At 42.7% G+C, this 20,727-nt stretch overlaps 1 protein-coding gene and 1 long non-coding RNA gene across 3 annotated transcripts in view; one reads left to right on the plus strand and one right to left on the minus strand.

The window, feature by feature from the left end:
- Nucleotides 1-504: 504 nt before the first annotated feature.
- adcy2b (adenylate cyclase 2b (brain)) overlaps nucleotides 505-20,727 on the plus strand; it is a 65,554-nt gene continuing 45,331 nt past the window's right edge. For both annotated transcript variants that reach the window (XM_082185284.1, XM_082185283.1), the window contains exon 1: nucleotides 505-1,086. In XM_082185284.1, coding sequence (XP_082041410.1) covers nucleotides 727-1,086 — 360 coding nt within the window. In that variant the 5' untranslated portion in view covers nucleotides 505-726. The remainder of the gene's footprint in view (nucleotides 1,087-20,727) is intronic.
- On the minus strand, nucleotides 7,665-11,116 carry LOC309510778. Its single transcript, XR_014210433.1, has 3 exons — nucleotides 9,612-11,116; nucleotides 8,514-9,551; nucleotides 7,665-8,472 (listed from the first exon to the last, which is right to left on the minus strand). It is a non-coding gene; the product is annotated as an uncharacterized lncRNA (long non-coding RNA).

Raw genomic sequence — 20,727 nt, forward strand, 5'->3', positions numbered from 1 at the left:
CATTCATTAATGTTTTTATTGTTCTTATTGTAAGTCTCTCCCCATAGGAAATTAAAGAGAGATCTCTTTAATACCTCCATTGTTTCTCCTAGACTGCAATGAGATTACATAGAGTGCAAATGATGACTGTGGCTTAAGGCTGCTGCTTATAAGATTTTACTTCTGTGAAAAAGACCACATTGATCAATGTTTCGAACTGTGCTCGGATTTGCCAAGATTCTCAAAAGTCTGAAATCAAACGAAAAATCTGACATATCAGTATGAAGTAAAACATTTTCTTAATATTTTTCCAAGACCAAGTATCTGAGCTATGCTAACCACTTAAAAAATAACATAAAATCAGAAAACACATTTTCCTCTGGGTGTCTAATCAGTCAACACCATTAAACCATATCACTGAACCTGCCACACGCTACATTGGAGACATTACTGCGACTGCTGGATCTCTGTCAAGCACACCACTCCCTTTCCTCTCTCCTCCCTTTTCCTCTTCACTTCCCTTCACATTCTTTTGAAGACTTTCTTTTCCTCTCTCCAACACACACTCCAAGAAGTCACTTCTGAGAGCTTGCGCTCTGCCTCGCTGTCAAACAAACACTGGTGTTCTACCGTGCGCTCTCTCTCTCTCTCTCCATATCTTTCTCTCTCTCTCCTCCTCCTCTCACACGCTCTCTCGTGCGTGCCTCAGTCGCTCTCTGCTGCTCAGTTCATCATGTTGGCTGGAGAATGCTGCGTGCGGCAGCGCTCTCACTCCTGCCCTGGCGCAGGACACATCTGTCCCACCCGCCGCCGCTGAGCACTCTTACAGAAGAGGACGAGCCAGAACGGCAGCAGCAGGAGGAAGAGGACGAAGACGAAGTCTCGGGGGTGAGCGCAGGGGTCCAGCCGGACCACATGTTCCAACAGACAGTTTACCTGCTGGACGGTCCGGAGGACATGGTGTCATCCGGGGGGCTGAAGTCTCCAGACTGGGTGTACGAGTCCTACTATCGTATGAGCCAGCAGCATCCGCTCATCGTGTTCCTGTTGCTCATCGTCATGGGAGCGTGTCTGGCTCTGCTCGCCGTGTTTTTTGCCTCTGGACTGGTAAGACTCTTTTCTTTATCCACCTCTTTTTGTACTTTTTTGTCTTGAATTGGACCACAATGCTCCTTCTATCTTAAGTCAATGGTTATCAACTGGTTTCACTTCAGGACTTTCATTGGACATAATGTTTTGACCCAACAGTTAAATCCAAAACCTGAATATTTGTGGTGACAAAATGCTTTTCTAAACCCTTACGTAGTTCCGTTCATGGTTTACAGGATGAGGCTATATGCCGTGCAACCTGTCCATGTTGGCGTCTAATTTGGCTAGCTTACAGATGAATTTGTGCCAAAATAACATTGAGCTTGATTGGACAATTTTTTTCAACAACAACAACAAAAAAACATGGGAAGCACTCAGTCTTTCCTCTTAAAAGTTGATAAGCCAGGTTATTTTGCTTATACACAATTTTGTGGTTGTTTGCATTTACCATGAAACTCAAAAAGAGACATTGACAGAAGGAGTTCTGGTCACTCTTTTTCCTTTAATTATAATAAATGTGTACTGAGGCCTTCAAGCTTAAAAAAAGACAAAAGTACCATAAAAGTGTTCCTTGACTTTTGTAGTCATACAATAGCTTTCTGTGAGTAACAGACCAAAATACAAGTCAGTATTTGAGAAAAGTCGAGATGCCCAATTTCTGAACAAATTGTTTGTTTGAGTTCTTTTTAGTGTATCATTTGATCCATTTGGTCTGAATGATTCATTCATGAGTCGGAAATACACGGTTCACAAATAAAAAATTCTGACTGTTAATAGATCAGTGGGGAAGATTTTCAGTGTGTTCCTTACTTAAAGCTGTCATATGACTTTAGTTTACTTGGAATAATAGTCCTAAAAACCACTTGTATAATACATTTATGTCAGTTTTGTAGCTTGACAGCTTCAGTTCCCATCCATTGTAATTGCGTGGAGACCAGCACATTTTTCAGAATTTCTTCTTAGGCATTCTTCAGGTTGCAATGACATGAGAGCAAGTAAACAATGACTGAAAGTTCATTTTTAGGTAAACTGTCCCTTTAAGATGTTTTTGTTTTGAGCCTATTTTGGAAGGCTATTCATCTTCCTCCCTCGTCCCACAGTTGTGGTTGTGGTAACGCTGCATAAATGGGGTTTTGGTCCATGAGAGAGTGTTTTACTTGCGTGTGGGGAGTGCAGCACTCTCTCTGTGTCTGTGTGTGTCTCCTTTTTTCTCTGTGGCAGATTGTGTGAATCTCTTTGGTAAGAGAGCTGTTTTTGTGAGCTGCACTTCTGCAACCCTCATTTTCACCTACTGTTTCACTCGTTCTCTCTCTTACTCTCTTTCTCTCTCACCAGATGCTCAGTTGTCTGTGTTTATGTGTAATGGGTTTGTAGATTATTGCAGTGGGTGCATTTGAACTGCACTGTAAACCCTATAACGTTGCCTCAAAGTAATAAACTAATCTCTGTGCATAATTAAATATGGTGAACTTGACCATTTAATTTAACTAGTTAGAAGACTGAACTCTGTTTTGGAATTAAAACGTCTATTGATTTTAAACTATTTGCACATCACTCCTCATCAGAGATGGGAAAACTATATTTCAAAATTGACTTGTCAGTTGGTTACCTGAAAAACTAATCGGCTTAAGAAAGCCCTGTGTAATTGGGGTTTTTGGTTCACCTGACCCTGAAAGATGCATTTGTTAGAGAGTTACTGTTTCTCAGTTACTGCTCTTTTTGTTGTAGGAAAATAATACTTATATCAGCAAAGATGCAGTAAACTGATCAAAAGTGACAGTAAAGAAATGTATAATGTTACAAAAGATTCTGTTACAAATGCTATTCTCTTAACTATCTTAAGGGGGGGGGGGGGGGGGGGGGGAATCACCTTTTCCACAAAAATTTAAAGAAAATTTAAATTACATTTTAAAATATATTCAAATAGAAAGTACTCTAAATTGTAATATTTCACAATATTACTGTTTCTGCTGTATTTTTGTTCAGATAACTGCAGCCTTGGTGAGCATAAAAGGCTTTAAAAAAATCTTACCAACTCCAAAATTTTGGTGGTTAGAGAAATGAAGCACAAACTGAAGAGAGTGAACCATACTGTTTCATGATCACATAATCACCTATTATTAAGGGGATTGCTAGCACAGTCCATCGTAGATTTTTTGGAGGGCTGGAATCAAAAGCATAGACTAAAGCCCAGCAAATTGTCAGCATGCTAATTAAAGCATGGACACAAAAACAGAACAAATCTCAGTTGATCGACCTCGACTTAGTCAGCCACTGGACGGCAGGTCAACTGTCTTGACCATCCCTAGACCCCATTCTTTCAGACGGTCAAGTTTACTGCTCCATGCTCAGGGACCACATCCTTCCTTTACGGAGAGCCTGTGTGTGTCTGTGTGTGGTGACATCACTCTCCTGTGGTGTAACTGCGGGTATATTAGCGCTGAGGCTCTTATCTTGGAAAAAGCAGTCTGTTTTACACAGACTGGCTAATGGGGCCGGAAAATGTCACACAACACAAACTTTGCTTTATCGTTGTTTCTCCGTCCGTCGTGCCTTTTTGTTTCAGTTTTGGGCAGGAAGTTCTGCCTTCTCTTCTCTGAATGCTTATCTTGTTTTTTCACAGCAAATTCTGTCTAAAGATTGTGTTGCTGCTGCTGCACTGAGAGATTAAAGATTGATGGAGTTGTGGTGGAGTTGTGTGATAACACGTCTGAAAACAAGAACAAAAGTTCACTCAATTAGAAAGACACATTAATCAGGTGCAAGCGACGAAGCGCTGGTCAATGAAAGTAGTTTTCCTTTTTTTTGTTTTAAGGAAAACATTTATATTTTTATTATGGCCATTGCACACATTTTCAATATCTTGAGATGTCGATACATTTCACTTAACACAACTTTCGTTATATGGAATTTAATTATAACCAGTTGTGTACCAGACTATGTACTCAAATCAAGCACTTGATATCCTAATATTCAGATATCCTAATAACATATTATTCCTGTAAAAGTATAAGTAATTCTTTTCAGTTATACTTGCACACAAACATGACAGTTTGGTACGTACCTCTGTATTGAAGTCACGGTTCGGTACGGGTTAGGTACAGCAGGGGGGAGAAAACTAAACACAAAATTGCCTCTTTTTCTTTCTTTTTTTTTAAATTATTTTTTTTATTTTTTTATATGTGTTTAAATAAATTATATTATAATTGAAATGTTCTAAAGGATAAAAAAAAATATTAGCTAATGCTGTAAGCTATGTGGATCCCTCAATTACACATTACTATAATACTAAAGGTTACAATTAACAACAGAGCCCAAATTATGACATTCAGTTGCTATTTATTTTTAGATATATTAATCAACACTCAAATAAAATAAAATAAAAATGTACTGTAAATTGCACATAAGGCATGTTTTGCATAAAGATTTTGAAATATAATCGTTTACACTGTGGCTGACATAACTTTGTTTTCATGACAAATTTATTTAAACCTACATTAAATAATCAAGACATTACGAACAGGTTAAGTAAATATAATGAATACGCTAATATAGTGCGTATACGAAATGCTTCTCTCTAGAGTTCATTTCTCTAGTGAACTACAACCTGCTGTCAACACTAAATGCCTGAGGTAAATGTAATGCTGAGTGAGATATTATTCTCAAACTGTTTTATTGATGTCTTTTTCCGTAGTTGAAACACTGGTTGAGAGATGTTAACATATCGATCGATTGTCTCTTCTTCTTCTCCTGCGCTTTTTACTGTTAGCAAACAGCGATGCATTGCCGCACTGAAAAACCCCATGATTATATTTAGTTATTTTCACTTGTTTGTAGACTTGAATGCAGGCTTTGAGGATCTCCTAGTTCTTGCAAAAAATTTTAGTCAGACATGAACATTTTAGTGAATTGTTAACTAGAGATTCACTCTGATCAGATCATTGAAACAGCTGACTCGATGAGTTGTTGACTCGAGAACAGCTGCAAGTCCAGTTCACAAATTAATCATTCATTGGGATTTGCAAAACTATTTAGCTGGTTTATTGAATAGAATCAGCTTGTTAACAAATTCTACATCAATATAGTGCCTAAGAGAGGATGTCGAGTTCTTCAGTTTGAAATAACAAGAAAAGATAAGCTTTTATGAAATGTTGTGGAGTAAAAAGTACAATATTTGCTTTGAAATGTAGAGAAGTAAAAGTTTCCCAAAATAAAAATACTCTGATAAAGTACAGATACTTGAAACATGTAATGAAGTACAGTGATGAAGTAAAAATACTTTGCCACTGTCACAGATTATAACTAAATATTTATTGTTCTCATGAATGTGTATGGTGATGGCAATTTTAAACAGATTTTAGGTTTATTTTTATCCATTTATTTGCTTAGATTTATTTAGATTTTGATTTATATGATTAGATTTGTACAATTTCTTAAGAAATTTCGATTGGTGCTTGGCCGTATGTTGCTAAAACTAGTGTTGCTATAGCTACACTTAAGATGAGTTTTTGTTTTGTTTTTGTTTTTCGCATGTTTTATGATCTGCCAAGTGAAAATCTTAAGTCTGATCATAAAAGAAAGTAATAGCAAAGCAAATCTCTCAACAAGCCACATGTTTTGAAGTGTCATTCACGTTTGTTGCAAATCTGTACTGCTAACACAAGTCAATTACACAACATAATCCTGCACTTCTATAATTGTGCTTTTGACCTTGGAACTGGACATTAGTTTAATCTGGTTGGTTACTTAAAATAAAAAACGCAAATTGGTAACTTAAACGAATAATAATCATTTCCAGTAGGCTATGCTGTATGCAACACACTTGATACCATCTTTATAAATGATGGTGAGACAAAATGGACACCTTTTCCCTCACATCCTGATGATAAGACTTAATTTCTAATGGCTTCCCATTCTAACCTCTTCAAATTACACTGAGAGCCAAATCTTGGAACAGACTATTTGAACAAGAGCCACAGACCCACATCGTCTAGATGCCTCAATGACAACAGCAATCACAAACAAGCCCATGCACACATTCCTGATCAACAGTCCATTTTCCATTTAGTCGATCCGTAAAGAAAATCTTTCTACTTGGTTACAGTTCAAGACCATTTATGCAAGTTGTTATTGTGAATTTGGATGGAGGTTTTGAATGAGATCAGGGCTGGGCAACATTGACCCAGCTGAACACATTATAAAGCTGATGCCAACACAGCAGAAATGATAATATGGAGTGGGATGAAGCGAACATGCAGGTTGATCAATTAGATGAGTTATGGAGATGACAGCGTCACACTGAGCCAATCTTACCAGCTCATGCGATCATTAATATTCGCTAATAGTGCCTATATCGAATTCAGTCACTGACAGTCTGCTTGGCTTATTTGATTACAAATGTAGTGTAAAATGAGCACATCGTTTGTACTAGCACTATGTTTTAAATTAATGCTTTTTTACCATCTAAATTGATTTTAAAGAGATGCAATATATCACAGTCGCCCTGTGTTTTGGAAATCTGATGGGCCTGATTATGAGGTTATTACATGACATTTTTTAGGATAGCGAACAGGAATCTTAATTGATGCCACAAACTATTAGGACACGTAAGTCACACTTAAAGGGCCCTATTTTAACGATCTAAGTACATGGTCTAAAGTGCAGGGCGCAAGTGCACTTAGGGCGTGTCCGAATCCACTTTTGCTAGTTTAACAACAGGAAAAATGGTCGGTGTGCGCGGCGCATGGTCTAAAAGGGGTTTCCCTATTCTCTTAATGAGTAATGGGTGTGTTTTGGGCGTAACGTGAAATAAACCAACCAGAGTCTCATCCCCCATTCCCTTTAAAAGCCTGTTGCGCTCACGCCTTGGCGGATTGTTATTTACATGACGGAATTTGCAAGCGGAAAGACTGAATGCGTCTCCAGATCACAAATGGATCTGCTCGTGCACAAGATTAAAGCGCGCGAGCAGACCATCTACGGGACAAGCCGGATTCCATCATATCTTTATGTACACAATATTAATATTTTACCTTGTAATCCTTTTATTTGTAATATTTGGCATGATTGTGTGCTGCTGTGCATCCCTGTGTGTGTAATAAGCAGATTGCATGCGCGTTGTGGACCAGCTATAGGCGCACATTACTAATGCGCTCTTTAATTACATACAAAATATTGTGACTGAAAACCAACTGAAACCTGGTCTAAAGTCAATAGCGCAGTTCTGATTAATTCGGTTCGAGAAATCTCCAACGGGGGGGGGTTCTGATGAATTCGGTTCGAGAGTATAGATAAAATCCCGAGGCACACACGCACACTAGCACACACGCAAGCTCTCGCTCCCTCTCACTCTCTCTCGCTCCCTCTCTCTGCCGTGCGCGCGCTACGCTTGCGCGCTCTTGCTTCCGGGAGATTTTAACTGATTTGCGGGCATCAGGGAGCCGCTATCAATATGCGGGAGACTCCCGGAACTTCCGGGAGACTTGGGATGTCTGCTATCCCTTTAACTATACTTGACTTATACAGACAGAAAAGTCTAAGTATATTTGACCTATACTTGTACTCAATTTTACATTTACATATCATTTAGCTAGCACATAAGACTTTGAGTTTAGGTGTAGGGGTGCAGAGCCAGTGGTTGTTCTGTAGGCAAACATCAGTGCTTTGAATTTAATGGGAGTGGCAATTGGCAACCAGTGCAAGTTTATGAGGAGAGAAGTGACGTGTGCTCTCTTCAGCTCGATAAAGACCACTCTTGCCGCAGCATCCTGGATCAGTTGCAGAGGTTTGACAGTGCAAGCTAGAAGGCCTGCCAAGAGAGAATAACAATAGTCCAGTCTGGATAGGAAAAGAGATTTGACAAGGAGTTGTGTAGCATGCACTGATAGGAAGGCCCTGATCTTTCTAATACAACATTAGAAATATCAGGCAAATCTGCAGGACCTGGCAGTTCTAGCAATGTGGTCTGTGAAGTTTAACTGTTCTTCAATCAAAACTCCAAGGTTCGTGGCTGTCCTGGATGGAGTTATGTTACGTTATGTAATATTTTGATCAAGATATATTTAAAAGTATAATTAAGTATTCTAAGTATACTTGGCTTGTAGCTGTGTTTACTCTTTTTAATTGTTTTATTGAGTTGCCAATTAAATACTTTTTTCACATAGTTTTACGCACTGTCTTATAAACTTGAATGTTTTGGCATTCAATGCAATAGACTTGTTTGAAAATATTGATTTATAAAGAAAACGTCTCTGGGTTACTTACGTAACCTATGTTCTCTGAATAGGGAACGAGATGCTGCGGATAGCGCGGTGGGATATCCTCTGGATGTGCCGATTGTCTGAAGCCCTATAGAATCACGCCAATTCATTGGCTGATGGCGATGGCGATGGCGATCGCGCAACGCTGGCTCCGCCCCGACGCTCCTACGTCGCAGCATCATATACACGCGCGCCATCCTCTCCTCAGATTTCTCTGCCGAAAAGAAAAACTGTCTGCAGCGCGAGGAGCTTGCCAGCTAACGCAGCGTCTCGTTCCCTATTCAGAGAACATAGGTTACATAAGTAACCAGAGACATTCTCTTTCATAGGTTCACTCAACGCTGCGGATAGCGCAGTGGGAACGAAATACAAGACCAAACAACAACCATGATCGGTTCAAGCAGAAAGAACCTGGGAACCTGGAGTCGTGTCAAGATCTAAATTGTAGAATCTTACAAAAGTGTGCGGAGAGGACCAACCTGCTGCCACACAAATGTCTTCCAAAAGGGCTCCTCTAAAAAATGCTTGAGAGGAAGCCACACTTCTGGTGGAATGTGCTCTGATGCTAAGAGGTGAAGGCAAACCACGCACCAGCGTGAAATAGCCAGCGAAATAGCGTCCGTAACCCAGTGGGAAATTCTCTGCTTTGATGCGGCAAGCCCGTGGCGGCCAGCACCAAAACATACCAGAAGCTGGTTTGATTTCCTCCAACCGCCTGAGCAATCTACATACAACTTCAAAGAACGGACCGGGCAGAGCAAGTTAAGTTTCCTATCTTCATCAGAGGCAAAAGGAGGAGGATGGAAAGCGTTAAGGTCAATAACCTGAGAGCGGAACGCCGTGGAAAGAACCTTGGGCACATACCCTGACCTTGGCCATAAGGTAACCTTGACCAGGCCAGGAGCGAAGTCCAAGCATGACTCGCTAATAGAGAGAGCCTGTAAATCCCTTATCCGCTTTAGAGAAGATAAAGCCAACAAAAGAGCAACCTTAAGAGTCAGAATCCGCTCAGGGGCTGACTCCAAGGGCTCGAAGGGGGCCTCTGTCAAACCCTCAGGACGACTGACAAGTCCCACGAGGGAACTCTAGGGGAGCGAGCTGGTTTCAGGCTCCTAACCCCACGCATGAAGGCTGAAACAAGCCTCAGTTTACCCAGGGGAATCTCGTCCGATTCTCTATGAGCGGCAATAGCTGCGACGTATACTCTGAGAGTGGTAGCAGCCGCTCCGGAAGCAAACTTTTTTCCTGCAGGAATTCCAGCACTGAGTGTACTGGGCAGCTAACTGGGTTCTTATCATGTGCTAAGCACCATGCCTTGAATACCCTCCACTTGGAGGAATACAGCCTCCTCGTAGAAGGGGCTCTAGCACTCGCGATGGTCTCCTGAACGTCAGTTGGGAGATCAAAGCCTAAAGCTAATGGCCTCTGATAGGCCAAACGTACAGCTTCCAAATGTCGGGGCGATGATGCCATATCCTGCCCTGAAGTTGGGAAAGCAGGTCCTCCCTGACCGGAATCTCCCAGGGGGAGGATTCCAGCAGAGGGATCAGTTCCGGAAACCACGGCTGGGATGGCCAGAATGGAGCTACCAGAAGGAGGCGGACTCCGCTCTCCCTCACTCTGGACAGAACCGCCTGGATCAGCTTGATGGGCGGGAAGGCATAGAGTTTCCGCATCGGCCAAGGGTGGGCGAATGCATCTATCCCTAGCGTAGCTGGAGGGCTCAGGGAGAACCAGAGCGGGCATTGGGTTGATTCCTGAGATGCAAAGAGGTCCACTTCCGCTTTTCCGAACACCTCCCAGATCAGGGTAACTGTCAGGTAAACAGATCAACATCCATTCCCCCGACCTGAGCTTCTGCCTCGACAGGAAATCTGCTGCGAGGTTCAAAATCCCTGGGACATGAACTGCTCTCAGAGAGAGGAACTTGTTCTGGGACCACAGGAGGAGGTGGCGCGCATGCCTGTCCAGGGTGCGCGACCGTGAACCCCCCTGCCGGTTTACGTGGGACACTACTGCCATATTGTCTGTTCTGACAATGACATGGTGCCCCTCTAAAAAAGGGAGAAAGTGATGTAAAGCTAGGAAAACGGCTCTCAGCTCCAGGCAGTTTATGTGCCAAGAGAGGGTCTCGCCAGTCCAGACCCCACACGCTGGTCTGCCCTCGAAAACCGCTCCCTAGCCGGTCAGAGAGGCATCCGTCGTAATCATCTGGCGACGGAATACCGCACCCATGCCGACCCCTTTCCGAAGAAAAAGGGGGTCCCGCCAAATTGACAGGGCGCGGAAGCAACTGCGCGACACCTTCAACAGGCGAAGGGCTGGCACCGTGAGCCGAGCCCCTGAGAGCTTCATCCACCACAGGAAAGGTCTCATGTGGAGCAGACCTAGGGGTTGCACAGGGGAGGCTGCGGCCATGAGGCCCAGCAGCCTGCGGCAAGTGCCCACAGAAACACGATGGCCTAGCGTGAAGCGGGCCAAACATGTCGTCAAACTGGAAATCCGTGCAGGAGCCAAGCGGGCCTGCAAAAGAACGGAATCTATGTGTATCCCCAAGAAAACTGTGTGTTGAGTTGGTGTAAGAACACTCTTCTCCGAATTCAACCTCAAACCGAGAAACTGAATATGACGCAGGACAATGTCCCTGTGGTGGGTCACTAACTCCTTGGACTTGGCTAGAATGAGCCAATCGTCCAGGTAATTGAGAATACGGATGCCCTGGAGCCGCAACGTGGCCAGAGCAGCATCCATACACTCCGTGAACGTCCTCGGTGCTAGTGAGGCCGAAGGGCAGGCAACTGAAGCGTGTAGCCGAGCCGAACTGTGCGCAGGATCCAAGGCGATACCCCTGGTAGGCGCTCCCATTCTTGAAGGAAATGTGATAGCGGAAGAGGGGTGTTGCAGTGTGGAAGACATACCTGAGTCAGGATGTCGTGTTGATTCCCGTGGGGTAGAGTGGTTGGCCGTGTAGGAGAGCACCTGGCGTCCTGACACGTAATGGGAGGCATCAACGCTAGGGCCGGGGTGACCGGGCCTGCCTGCTCCTGAGGAAAACGGAACGTGCCTCCGAGGATGCGACCGGCAAGTATAAAGTGTGTCGGGGGTGAGGGGAGAGAGCAAAACGCGTCTCCTTCCTCCCGCTGAGTGAGTGACTGAGTGGAAACGGTAAAATAGGGCCTGCACTTCGAAACACTCTGGGTGGCGAAGGTGACAGGGCAAGAAAAGGAGAGCTGGTTAGAGGTGGGCAGAAACGCTTGCGCGGTCTGTCCCAACCTTGTAGATGTGGTGGAGCTCTCCTTTTTCTGACCAGAGGGTCAGGAACGGCTCGAGGCAGCTGGAGCGGTCTGTTTGTTGGACCGTTTCAGCTGAAGACGCCTGTGAGGTCGCTGGCGGGGGAACAGGCGACCGCGGGCTCCCCAAACCGAGGTTGGTGGGAGATGCGCCGGATCACTTCTCCTAGAAGGGAACTCCGCTCTATGAGAGGGACGTTCTCTGGGTTGAGACGGGGAGGGGTTGGAGGATTCCCTAACCCTCCTGGGCATAAACTGCTTGAACGCTTTAGAAGGAAGAAGGGGACACGACTTCCATGACGGCGCAGACGACGGAGCAAGATGGTTGGCTAAAGTATCTTCAACCGCTGGCATGGCGGAATAGCCCTGTTCCACAGAACCTACTAGGTTGGTGAAATCAGCGGCTGCCGCATTAGTAAGACGGGCAGAGAAAGGCTGCTTCCAGGATCTGGAAATCTCGTGATGCAGATCGCTGAAAAAGGGCGGAGCAGGCCGGACAGGCATCCCGGACATAGCAGGCGGCCCGGGCATAGCAGGCGGCCAGGGCGGAGCAGGCTGTGCAGGCAACCTGGGTGGATCCGACGGTTCAGGCGGCCAGGGCGGATCCGACACCTGAGGCAGAGGCGTTCATCTTGTCCGAAGGCACTGGCGTGGGGACGGCCATCTTGTCCGAAGACACTGGCGTGGCTGACCTGGTGTGAACAGTCTCTGGCTCGGCAGGCATGACGATAACAGTCCCTGGCTCGGCAGGCATGACGATAACAGTCCCTGGCTCGGCAGGCATGACGATAACAGTCCCTGGCTCGGCAGGCCTGACATGAACAAGCTCAGGCTCGGCAGGCCTGACGTGAAGAGATTCAGGCTCGACAGGTAAAATGTGCGGGGCCGGCAGGGCCATGAGCTTGGGCGGGCTGCTAGGGCTAGGAGCTTGGGCAGTGCCGTCAGGGCAAGGAGCTTGGGCATGGCCCCCCCAGGCCTTGTGGGACGGAGGACGCCTTCCTCCTCCTCTTCCGTTTACGAGAGCATGGCGATACTGCAACCTCTTCGGCCACACAGAGAGAGTGGACAGCTCTGGGACAACCGTGCCTGGGACCACCAAAGTTAGGTCCTCCCAGACCACCAGACCTGAGACCTCCGAAGTCGGGTCCTTCTGGACCACCGGACTGGAAACCCCCAAAGTCGGGTCCTCCTGGAACCCCGGGCTCGAAACACCTGAAGTTGGATCCTTCTGGACCACCTGACTTGAAGGCCCCAAAGTCCTCCTCCTGCGCTTGCAAGGCGGTGTGGGAGTAACAGTCTCTGGGAAAACTGCAGCAATCCCCGCCACCTCCGGGGAAACTACAGCTTCCACGGCCAACTCTGGGGAGATTGAAACCTCTCTGGCTGGAGGATTCCCACACTCCAGGGAATTTAAGAATTCCCCAAACATCAGATGTTCCAGCCCCCTCATCCTCCCAAAATGTATGGGTTTGTCAAGGGCATAGTTAAATAAGTCCTTGAGAGCCGCATCATTTATCCCTAATCCCTCTGCTACCGTGTTGAACCTCAGGGCAAACTCCCTCACGTCGGTCCCCTGTTGGCGGAGGGAGGTCAAGTCTCTGAACTTCAGTATGCATTCATAGGGAGGGCAGGAAACAGGGGAGGCCAGGAAACAGGGGAGGTCGGTGGCTGGCGTGAACCCTTATTCTGCTGAATCCTCATTGTTGCTGGTTCATTATGTCACTGAATGGTGAAATAGTGAAGCAAGGATTCAAGTGCAGGAATAAATATATTTATTAAGTAATAAAAAAATTAAAAAAATACAAACAAAAACTCCCCCTGGGGGGAACAGGACAGGCATCTGGTAGGAACAGGGAACATAGACAACAAACCAGCACAGGGAGACTAAATAGGGAAGCAAACAAAAGAGGGTAACGAGGAAAGCAGGTGGGGCAAATTAATCAATAATCAAGTAACAAGATGGGAGGGGCTAGACAATTGACAGGAGAGCACATGGCACAAGGAAATACATGACAAGCCATGTGCTCACAACAAACCAGACAATACACAAACACATGAAAAACCGGGAGTGTCAGAGCTCTGTCACCAAACCAAGATATAAACCAGACAGAAGTGACAGAACCCTAACACTTTAAGGATACCAATTTAGTATACCAAAGGTACAATTGCAGGGTATTTATATGAAGTACATAAGTTTGTAAATGTATTTGTGGTATATTTAGCATAAAATAAATGTATTTCAAAAACATTTAATATATTTATTTTTCACTAGGGAATATAGTAGCTTTCATACATTTTTAAGTGTGGCAGAGTATTCAAATATTTTTCAAATATACTTTATTTTTATTTTATTTTAAAGCTGAGCATAAATATGGGAACAGAACTGATGAGCAAGCTGTAATAGATGCATGTGTGTCAATGCTTTGGAAGACTAATAAGAGTATGAAAAATGCATGACTTCATACTCTTCCAAAAAATACAGGTGCACAGCGGTGGAATTATGCACATTGTAAAATGTTTTTCAATAATCGATTATTTTTTTCTTCTGCATTTATTTATTTGATCTTTTCTCTGCAATCATGAGATAATGAAAGTATTGCTCATGCATTGGGAGTTAAAAGACATGAGTATGTGGGTACGATGTAAGTTTGCATTCTGCTGACGGTCAGTGGCATGTTTTGCATTTTTGTACCATCAGCAAGTCTGCAGGGCTGTGGCGGAACCACAGAAAACACACACAAACCATCCCTAACTCACATTAAACTGAGACACTCAGACAAATGGACAGGAAGTGGCTGTGGAAGGGATAGTGCTGTAACAAAGAACGCCCATGTGTGCGTCTCTTTGCTTTTGTGGACCCTGCAAAATGGAGTTGGTCTTAAATGGACTTAAATGGGCTCAAATGCACAATCAGCTGGCTACATGAGCTCTGGCCCTTGATAACGTGAATAAAAGAGACTGATAGGAGCCAAGTCTGATTCATGCTGTGAGGGATGAAAGAGTGATGAGAGTAGAGGGGCTTGTGGGAATGGGCCTAAAATAAGGATTTTAAGACTAATCATGTTTGCAGTGAATCATTACCTTGATGTAGACGTTTAATTATAATTGTCCTGGAAAGAGGAAGGGGAATGTCAGATGGGTGCACATTGTTGGTGGTGTTTGATAAGGCAAGCAATTTTATTGCATATTGGAGGGTTAGGGATTTAAACAAACCCTAAATATTAACCCTTGGAGTGTAACTTGCATTACTTATGCTATAGAGATCGTATTATTTGTTTAGGAAAGGTGTGATATTACCAGGCTCAAGACCAAATGAATAAAGATTCTGGACAACAAAAATGAACATAGATTATGAGTTGTTGTTTTTTATATATACTATGGGCACTTTTGGCCCTGGGGACTTAACCTCTCTTAAAATACAATTAATTACATAGACTAAAATTGTGCTCTCTGTAATTGTCATTTTGTTTGTCTTTGCTTTGCTTTGTTTTTAAAAATCTTGAACATTTCCACCACATCTCATATCATATTCTGTGATGTAAAGATGGTTGTGGACATGATATTTTGATGAACAAATAATACAAATAATTTGTTTATAATAGTTTGACTTAATAAAAATCAACACCTGGGATATAAGAGTGTAAGTCGAAGAAACATGCTGCAGTTATGATGTATTTTTAGGTTAGGTCAACTTTATTATCCCCAAGGGGCAATGTGTTTCACAGCTAGCCATTCAATAAGCAAGAACAAACACATAACACCACAACAACACACAAAAAGAAAGGAAGAAAAAAAAGTTTTGTTCATCACACAATTGAACACAACTTAAATGAATTTTGAAGCCTAAACACAATCGCCAGAAGTAGGCCTAAAAAGCTGAACATGAACAATCCTATAAACAAACAATGCCATGGTCACATGACTATAGCTCTTTCAGTCTTTATTTAAAAACATTTTCCCTGAAATTTTGAGTTATAGTTTGCAAGAGCATGGTGATGTTTTAGAAGTGGACTAGTGAGTGGATGAGTTTACCCAGTGATGGTGTTTGTGAGTGGATGATGTCCCCGACAACCTCTATAGTCCCATTTAACCACTTGTTAGCAACCGCCTTTTTCAAGACAAGTAAAAGCTTTAAAAGAAAATCACAAGGGGGTATAACTGATGTATTTTCTGTCATATACTGTAATAAAATTTTACACTTTGTGCGGTAAAATTATGGAATGAGCTTCCAGAAGAAGTTGTGTGTTCCTATTAATTCCTTTGAGAACAGGTTGGATGCATTTTGCCTGTCAAAAGGTGTTATGTATAATTATAAAGCTTGTCAGTAACTAATGTAATTAATTTTATGTAATTTATTTATGATTGTTAGGAAAACTTCAATTATGAAATTAATGTGTTTTTTATAAAATGTTAAAATGTGAAATTATATGTATATATATTTGTTTGTGTTTTTTAGAGTCTGGAAGGATTGTATATCCCGTACCAGAAATCTTTTCAATAAATTTCAATAAAAATTTCAATAAAATGTGAAATATCTTGAGCTTGTGTTCACAACAGACCTTATTTTTGCCATTTAAACACAAACCCATTCAAAACTCCATTTAATTCAGAATGATGGAATCAGACATGCTAAAAACTAATTTCCAGGTTTTGGCCTACAAAAATATGTCATCCCTGCAGCACTCTATTGTCCTAGAGTAGACTAGTAACAACCACCCAGAACACCCTAGCTTTGTGATGGCAATTGTTTCACATTCAAGCATCAATTATTTTTTAATTTTTTTAAGTTATAATTAATCTTATGTTATTTCAGTGCATGAAAAATTAAAGCAGGTTTTGGGCTCTTCTCTCTCTGTCTGTCTGTCTGTCTGTCTGTCTGTCTGGTTAATGGAAACAGAAAGGGTGTGTTCCCCGAGAGTTCATTGAGATTCGATCTGCGTGCCAGAGTTCCCTTGAATTTGTAGTACTCCCTGGGGTGTCTCCTCTAATGGCTGGTGAGTCATACTGTGGTACAGGCATTATATTACAGTGAGTTTGCCAGCTCAATGCTCTCTCATCATTCACAAAACACACACACAGTCATCCGAACCGATGGTGCAATACCATATTACCGACATCTACAGTACCAGTATGAGCCACACACACACACACACACCTCAAATAAATAATTACTAACTGAATTGAATAATAAATACTAAAATTGTAGAATAGTTTTAATGATGGCCAGAGGACGAAGTCAATTCTAACCGAAATAAAACCTCAATGGCATATGTCATTAGACATCTCCAATAAATCTGCATAGATAATGTAGCTATAATGTAGTTATTAAAATTCTCCCCTTTGACTGTATCCTCCTGCCGCAGCTCGGTCTATTTCTGTCTCTGTCTGCAGTTGATGAACAGTCTGTAAGTGTGTTACTTTGAGCTGCACAGAAAACTACTGAATGGTGACGAGAGCTACAGGTAAAAAAAGGCTTAATGAAAGGTCGTGGTGACATGCAAATATTTCATACAGGTTTTGTTTGTCTCTTTAAAGTCAGCATGATATTAAATTGACCATACTTTTATAAAAATGAACATTCTGTCATTTTTTCACCCTCATGCCACGTTGTTATTGTTAACTAAAACTAAAGCTTTTAAAAATATTTGCAGGTAAATAAGGCTGAAATAAAATATAAATACTACATGAAAAACTTAAATGAAAACGTAATCATTGGCAGACGATAGTCCATGGCATCACACTTAGAGTGCCTGTGAGTATAAAAGGGCACCTGAGTTACACGATAACAACTCCTTTGTCTGAAGAAGACGCACAGGCAAGCCCGATGTATGACAACGAGACGCAGTGACTTTTCGAAATGGAACTTTGATACTGCGTCCTGGTATTAACCAATACCCACTTTGCAATACTGATGGAATGCCAGCCTCTCTACTCACTAGACTCTGAATATGCACAACATAGTGGGCATAGCATAAATTAACTCTACGGATTACTCAACCGAGAAAAACCGTGTCAACCCCAATTTGCGCATCCCATGTGCTTATATGGTGGCACTACTCCCTAAGCCAATGCTCCCTGATGCTAGGAAAGATCTACAAGCTTCTATGCTCTACAGCAAGGGAAGTCCCGGCTGTTACACTCCCTTGCAGACCTCAGCCCTATATGGCCCCAAGAGCAGAGCTCTAAAGGGAAAATAACCAACATAGCCTCAGCTATGCCAGGCACATCATACCAGTATTTTGACAAGGCTCTTAGGGAGCAGCCTACCATAAAGAGCATTTCCAGCTACACCCTTCGGTACTACCACACCGCAGGGGAGCCTCTACTCCATTTTAATGTCCCTAAAGTAATTAGGTGAGAACAGCTCGTATCCTGGCTTGAGTAAAGGCACTTCTCCAGGACTCACTATAGTTAATGGCTGACTATAGAATGCTAGAATAACAATGAGGTACAGCATCGGCGATGCTGATCACCTGGAGAGACCTGTAGAAGCACCTCACCAAAGGGGAGCATACATCCCTTTTTCAAGACCCAACAACAGTTGGAGGTAAACAAACCCGAGGGACTCTTGTGATTTGCCCATCATAGTTATATTCACCCTGATCTACTCTAAGGGGTACTACCAAGGGGTTCTTGAACAGCCTACCAAAAGGAACCTGCAAGGTGCTAAAAACCTCAGTAATTAGCACCTCAGTATAGACCAATAATGGGTAACCACTTATTGTCCTGCCCAGGCTACAACCTTTGGTATTGCCATTCCTCCAAGGTGGAGCATACATCCTTATCCTTACTCAGGAAAGGGAGGCAAACGAGAGCAGCACACAATGCTGTTTGCCTAATAGCTCTCATCACCCAGACTCTAAACCCCAAGGAAGCCACAGTGGAGCCTAGACCCTAAAGGGGCCATGAATTGAGAAATCAAATTTTCATTGATCTTCTGACATGTAAGAGGTCATTGTACTATTAAAACATCCTGTAAGTTTCAGAACTCAAAACTTCCTTGTTAGTCCAAAAACAGCTTTTATTGAAACCAAGCTCCAAAAATTAATCGTTTAGAATTTGGTCACATTATGACAATAGTGCGACGAAAGACTGCCTCTGTAGAATCAGATCAATGCCTACTTCTACATCATCGCATCCTTGGTCCCACTCACTGGCGCATTAGTGAGATGAGGAGAGAAGAGAGATACAGGATTACTGGACTACTAATAACATTACCTTCCAAAGGGTCATAATGCTAGTAAAGTGTTTTTTTTTTTTTTTTTTTTTTAACTATGCAAATGTTTTAGTAGAGCATTATTTGTTTGTTCGGTATGTTTGACTGTGGATTCTTTGGTAAATCAGTCACTATTTCGGCATAGGCTTTGTAAACAGACTTTTGCTGCAAGAAATGGACTCGACAGTAATGCCACAACATTAGTAAATTCTAATGGTTAATCTGTTATCAGTGATTTCTGATATGTAATGATTCATGTAACCTGCAGTCAGACGTTCTTTATCTCAAAATCGTTTATAATCACTGGCGCTTAACAGTGACTGAGTTCTACACTCTCATCAAAACTCACGTTATAATTAATGACGCTGTCTACACTGCACAATGAATCTCTTTATTTACATCATGTTTGTACTGTTAGTTATGATAAAAAGCATTCACGAGTTTGCAGAAATCGAGTTGCAATGATGAGATCACTGCATTCATGTCTGTAATTGGCTACAATGCGCAAATAGTTTGACTACATAGGGGAGACGATACAGGCCAAATACAAATTCCTCCATCTTGACACCTGAATGTGGAAATATAGAAGGAATAAAAGGCTCTCAAACTTATACAGGACAGTGGAGGAGAAAATCAAGCAACTTTCTTGATGCAAATGTAACATAATGATCTCATTCAGCTCCCTCTGGAGTCGAACGTGCTCCAACGGACTCTTACCTTAGTGGCACATACAAAAAAAAGTGGCTCCTGAAGACAGAAAAGGCTCAGGCACCCTTTTATACTCACTGCTGCTCCGCGTGTGACATCATGAACTCCAGTCTGCCAATGATTATTGCTGTTTGTCTACACATGCCTCAGACTTGCTTATGCCTCATAGTTCCCTATGGAACATAAGACCGTACATGCCTCAGACACCGTTCCCTATAGCATCAATACCAAGACGTAGCGTTTGGGTTCCACTTTGAAAGGGAACTAGAAATGTAGCCTTGCCAACTAATGGCGCTTTTCCACTACACAGTACCAGCTCGCCTTGGCTCGCCTCGACTCGCCTCGACTCGGCTTTGTTTGGTTTTCCACTGTGTAAAAGTTGTACCTGTACCTGCTTCCAGGTACTTTTTTTCGTACCACCTCCGGCGAGGTTCTAGGCGAGCTGAGGCGATACTAAAATGTGACGTGAAAACACGGCAGATTGCTGATTGGTCAGAGAGAATCGTCACTATTCACTGCGTCATCATTGCACGCGCCAGACGGAGTATCCTGAATAAAAAACAGCAAAAACAAAACCAAAACCATCCAAAAACAGCATACACTCGATTTCCTCCATTGTCCTGTGTGTGTGGGTAGCGGGTGTGTGTTGCGTAGAATAAGTCACGGCAGTTTCCTGCGGTGTCGCTATGACGACCAGGTACTATTGTGGAGGTACTATCTGCAATGGAAAACGGAGCGAAAAGCGAGCCGAGTCGAGGCGAGTCGAGTCGAGTCGAGTTGAGCTGGTACTGGTAATGGAAAAGCGCCATAACTGAAATAAATACATTTAAGTTTAAATACTACAACTGAAATAAAAATTAAAGCTATATAGAAATTATTTTATTTAAAAAAGACCATAAAAGTGGTACATACTGTATGAGTTTTCATTTAAATGAATCAGTCTATCTGGTTCACAAAATCAGTCTGAATGATTAATTCAAGTTAGACTGATCTGATTCTCAAGTTAAACTCAATCTGGTTTCAGCTCACTGGAGGGAGCTTGACTATCAGTGCATAATGATGTAAATGTCACTTTTCCTCACGTATGAATTCAGAAGACTTTGAATATAGTACAAGTCGCATGGATACTTTTATGAAATGCCCACTTTATATAAACCAACTCTGAGTTGATAAAATCAAGTCCTGC

Source organism: Leuciscus leuciscus (genome assembly GCF_965113295.1).
Source record: "Leuciscus leuciscus genome assembly, chromosome: 12".
In the NCBI taxonomy this organism is placed as follows: domain Eukaryota; kingdom Metazoa; phylum Chordata; class Actinopteri; order Cypriniformes; family Leuciscidae; genus Leuciscus; species Leuciscus leuciscus.